Source organism: Emys orbicularis, chromosome 2, assembly GCF_028017835.1.
Source record: "Emys orbicularis isolate rEmyOrb1 chromosome 2, rEmyOrb1.hap1, whole genome shotgun sequence".
NCBI classification, from domain to species: Eukaryota; Metazoa; Chordata; order Testudines; family Emydidae; genus Emys; species Emys orbicularis.
The window spans coordinates 240750492-240756084 of NC_088684.1; the positions used below are offsets into that span (position 1 = coordinate 240750492).

General features: G+C 48.6%; 1 protein-coding gene across 1 annotated transcript; it reads left to right on the plus strand.

Annotated features, from left to right (window-relative positions):
* Positions 1 to 3437: 3437 nt before the first annotated feature.
* Positions 3438 to 3998, plus strand: TWIST1 (twist family bHLH transcription factor 1). Its single transcript, XM_065399770.1, has one exon. It carries the CDS (start codon positions 3438 to 3440, stop codon positions 3996 to 3998), a length of 561 nt encoding a protein of 186 aa, XP_065255842.1.
* Positions 3999 to 5593: the final 1595 nt, after the last annotated feature.

The window sequence follows — 5593 nt, forward strand, 5'->3', positions numbered from 1 at the left end:
CAGTTGACAGATTTTAAATAAAGACAGTTTCATGTTATCTGAGCACACAAAATGGCCAAGATATATTTTTGAGTGGAAAATTCTGCATCCCCCCCGCAGTTGCATAATTCAAAAATACTGAACTGATTCTCTTTGAACTTTACACACACAGAGAGAGGAACCTCTCACCTTTGGGCTGAAATCAAGAGAACTTTCAAACTTCAAAAGGCTATTTTTGAAAACTTTAAGACCAGCTGAAAAGAAGGGTTTAGAATGGAAAGTCCTTCACAGTTTTAACTAGTCTGCCTACCAGCTCGCTTATAATACATTCGCATGCTGTAAGAACATACATTCATTCGATTTCCAGACTTGTTCTTGTGTTGGCAATACCTTAAGGGACTTAGCTTAATTCTCTTTCTAGCAACTGATTTGTGGTTTATTAAAAATCAACCTGATGTCGATTGTTGGGTGGTTATAGCAGATCGGAGGGTACAGATAATGGAACTGTTGGCTGAAAATACCCCGTGCAGTTAAGAAAACAGGGCATTTCACACGAGTTGCAATATGAAAATAACTGAGCGTGGCACACGTCAGGAACCCCATAGTTAGGAGATTTTCCTTCTTTCTTTTCTTGACCATTTTAAACATTTATTCGGCTAGCTATGGCCATTTGCTTGCCCTGAGTTTTTCATTAGGTAGAGAAGAGTGACCCTAAAGACCATCCATCCAAAAAGATCACTTTCTCCCCAGCTACTGTTTCCATTTCCTTTAAGGTGGAAAAAAAAGAACGTTTGTTTAGGCTCCTCTCAACGTGTTCTTTAGATTAACGAATAACGCGCAGACTAGACTCTCCTGCCCCATCCACCACCGCCATGCGCTACTAAACGCGTTCGAAGTTCAGTGCTCTGGTGAACGATTTGTGTCACTTCTTTCAGAACCAAGCCACGGAGATCAATGATTGCGAAGGCAAAACTGTTTTGATTGCATCCTTTTAGGCTAAAGCGTTTTACTCTTTGACTAGCTTACTAATACTATGGACTCTCTGCCCCTCCCCCCACCTTCCTTCACCATTTTTTCCTTGCTAGATAATATTTAGATTAGATTGCCCTCCGATACCACTCATTTTACAGTTTTACTGCCTGTATCATAGTGAAAGAAAGAAAGAAAGAAAGAAAGACATGTCATTGTCATTGTCATCCTAGCAAAGGTTACTCTTGCATTGCCAGCTGCCATCAAAGCAGAAGTACTAGATTACTACTGGGAGTTGGGCAGATACTCCTTTGGGACCAAATGATAAAATAGTCCCACCCAGGCAAGCCCTCATTCTAAGGGAGGATGACAATGTCAAATGGGAAAGGCCTATTGGTCATTGTAGAGTGACATATTCGCAAAGCCAATGAAATTATGACAACTAGCGCTTTGCACGTGCACCTTGTCAGTGTGTGCGGGGCAGCTCTTGGAGCTGTGTGGTGTCTTTATCACTTCTCAGTGAGTAACCCATCTGCTTTTTACACCCCTATTTATAAAGGATAGAGCAATTTTTTGTTTAAATCAGTGGGGGAAATGCAACCACGAGTCCAACCTCGTTGTTCGGAACTATAATAATAAAATAACAACGAAGTAGCCAGTTTGCACAGTTATTTCTAAACGCCAACTAGAATAGTATCTATTATGCATGTCAACGATGAAGATTGTAGCCATGCAAAAAGAAATCAGGGCATTGGATTCAGATTTTTATCAATGAACGCTTCCCTCGCAAACGGCCTCAACATACCCAGGAGCAGATCCTCAGCTGGGGTCAATTGCCACTGAAGTCAAAGGGATTATGACAATTTACACCATTTGGGGATCTGCTGAGGCTCTCTGTGTTTCTTAATAGTAAACAGTCTGAGATTGGGGGGAATAAAACTAGATTACGTCATTAATAAAAGAAGGCACCGTTCCCTTCAAAAGTGTAAGCTTTTCCCCTTTCTTAGGATTTCCCCCCATCCATCTTTGCTGCTTAGAACAGCCGTGTTAATATTCTCGATTCCTTCAATCTGTATATTTCATCTTTCTTTTCTTCTTCTAGCCCAATACGTGCGGGGAACAGAACTACGTAAATTCGGGACTATCATTGTACTGTCCTGTGCTTTAGACTTTCGACAAGGTGCCCAGACAGACAGAGAACTCCACTCCCACGGCTGAGAAGCGAGATCTAACAAAGTGTTGTGTAAACCCTGCATTAAAGCCTTGCGCTCTCCTGATGCAGTGATCTAAAATATTGACTGGTAGCATTGCAACTCCTCGCTTTCCAACGCAGGCTTTCTACGGTTTGCAGCTGAGGTGTTGTTAAAAAAACCACAGCACCTGCGCTTTTCTGGTAGGGAACTGGGAGGGAAAGACCAAGACCTGTGTATGCAAACCTAAAAAAAACCAAATGTAAAACAGATTGGCGCTCTGTTCCCCCCACAACACATCCTTGAGTGAGGGAAAACTTACTGCCCGATCACCAGTAATGAAATCTCAGCAGTGAGGAGTTGTACAACACAGTCTCCTCACTGACTTCCCTCTGGATGCGAAGTGTTTGATTGTCAGTACTATGTCAATTATGTATTTTTCCCCCCAAGGCAGAAGAAGCACTCCAGGATATGCGTGAAATGAGCTAATATCGGTATTTCTCCATATTTACATAGAAGAAGGCTTTCCCCTCGCAGATTACATCACCCTAATAGGACAGACCGCCCAAGAAATCCTTGGCTCCCCCGGAAATGCAGCCCATGCACCAGAGGTGATGGGAGCGAGGGGTATGTGTGCCAGCACCGCACACTGCGTCTTCTTGTTCGGTTCTTCTCCCTCCCTTAGTTCTGCAGCCGTTGCCCATGGCACAGGGGACACGGGAGAGGGGCAGAACGCCCCAGCTGCTCGTGGTTCAACGAGCCCCGTGCAGCCCGAACAATAAGGGCCGTGCTCCCAATTATTAACGGGGCTCAGGGCGCAGTGGCAAAGCCCCCCGAAGCGCCCGTGTAAACGGGAAGAGCCCGAGAGGGAGGGATGGACGGAGGGAGGGGGGTAGATCACTTGTGAATGGTTTGGAAACATAATTGGGGGAGGGGGGAGCGGAAACGTCCCTATAAAGCTCAGCAAAGTCCCTCCTCTCCACGTCAGGCCGATGACACCGCCGCTGCCCCAAACTTTCCGCCAGCAGGAGCTATAAGAGCCTCCAAGTCTGCAACTTTCTCCCAATCCCAGACACCTCGAAGGGGCTCCAAGGAGGGATCGGGAGGGGTGGGCTGTGGTGGGTTTTTTTTTCTCCTGGATCCTGATGCCATCCCCCCACCCCCCGAACTGAGGTCCTCCTCCCTCTCCTCCTCCTCCTCGCAGGCCCGCAAGCCGCGATCCAGGGGGAGCTGGCGGGTTAGGTGCCCCCCTCTTCTCCCTGCCCCCCTCCGGGCCCGCGTCGTGTGTCCCCCCCAGAGATGATGCAGCAGGACGAGTCGAGCTCTCCAGTCTCCCCGGCCGACGACAGCCTGAGCAACAGCGAAGAGGAGCCCGACCGGCAGCAGCAGCCCAGCGGGAAGCGAGGGGGGCGCAAGCGGAGATCCAGCCGGCGCAGCGCAGGAGCGGCCGTCGGAGTCGGGGAGGAGCCGTGCAGCCCGGCCCAAGGCAAGCGAGGCAAGAAGTCCGGCGCCGGGGGAGGCGGCGGCAGCAGCAGCGGCGGAGGCAGCCCCCAGTCCTACGAGGAGCTGCAGACCCAGCGGGTCATGGCCAACGTGCGGGAGCGCCAGCGCACCCAGTCCCTGAACGAAGCCTTCGCCGCCCTGCGGAAGATCATCCCCACCCTGCCCTCGGACAAGCTCAGCAAGATCCAGACCCTCAAGCTGGCGGCCAGGTACATCGACTTCCTCTACCAGGTCTTACAGAGCGACGAGCTGGACTCCAAGATGGCCAGCTGCAGCTATGTGGCCCACGAGCGGCTCAGCTACGCCTTCTCCGTGTGGAGGATGGAGGGCGCCTGGTCCATGTCCGCATCCCACTAGCAGGGAGGGGCCCCCACCCGCACCCCCAGGGAAGGAGACCTAGGTAAGGCAGGACGCGGCCCGGGGACGAGCCCATCCCTGCGCGCGTGGGGCCGGGGAGGGGGGGAGCGTGGGGGGATGGAGCCCTGGGGTAGAGCTGGGAAATATCTGGGCTTGGGCCTGCACCGAGCGAGCCCAACGCTAGTGAGCTGGGAGGGCTCCGCTTGCTGGGTGCCCAGCGGGAGGCGTCTCGAAGGGGCCCGCTGTTCAGCCAGTGCCCCGCCAAGCGGCCCCGGGAGAGGGCTCGAGCCCGGCACCAGAACCACTCGGGACATTTGCAAAGCGTGGGCGGGTGTAACATACAGACGGCTTCCGAGGGGAAACGCGGTCGCTTCAGCCAACGTTGCATGAGCGAAGGTGGGGGTTCGGATGGTTTCCTGTCCTTGCTCTGTGTGTGTGTGAGAGAGAGAGATTATTCCTCCACCGAACCTTCATTGTAAATTCGCTTTTTAAAAAGAGGAATCGGTGTCTCTGGTACACTTCCCAGTGTGCGTTTCCCAATTCCTTTCCCCCTGCTATGGTCCCCACCCCCACCGCCGGGTGCTTTAATTCCTCCTGATTGTGTTGCTGTGCTGGATCACGGTCAGATGTGTCACAGGCAAAACAGCACAGCTTGCTCGCTCGCTCTCTTCCCTTCTGCATACATTTTTTTTAAATAAAAAAGAATCAGTAACAAACCTTTCCTCCCCCTCTCTGGGTTTTTGCAGATGACATTGTTCCCAAAGAAGGAGAAAATGGACTGTCTAGAGACTCTGAAGTTGGATACCATTTTAAAAAATAATAAAAAAAAACTATGCCAAGGATTTTCTTGGAAATGAGAAGAGCTATATCCAAATTCAAAGCAGGGCGTGGGGAGCACTTAAAGAAAGAAAGAGGCAAGGGTGCTTGGACAGTGACCACCCAGATAGGCATCTGCACAATCCACACATCTCTGCATTCTGATAGAAGTCTGAACAGTGTTTTGGTTTTTTTTTAATTTTGACGAAGAATGTTGGAATTTAATTTTTTTTGCATGCATGCATTCCCAAGAGGTCGTGCCTATGAGCCATTGATGAAAGGAAAATACATTATTGTGGACTTTCGCCGTTCTTGAATGGTCATAATGAAAAACAAAACAAACATTAGAGATGAAAACTTTTTAGGGGGAAAACAAACTGGGCTCAAACTGTTATACACAAACCTACCCGGTTCCTACTTTTTTATTATTATTTTTTCCTCTGAGAAAAAAATAAACATTTTATTTATTTATTGATGACCCATGTTAAAATGCAAATAGATCCGGTGTCTAAATGCATTCATATTTTTATGGTTGTTTTGTAAATATCATTGTATATTATTTTTCTGCAATAAATAAATATGATTGAAATTTTAAGAACCTTAAAGTTTGGTCTATATGAAAAAGTTGGGTTGAAGCTGGAGATAAATACCTGCTTGTTGAGCTGTAAAGACACCCAAGAGAGAGGGGGCACTAATATAAACAAACGGGACGAAAAACGCAAATAAACTAGCTACTGACAGACACAGGCAAGTTATTTATAGAGACAGCTTTATTATTC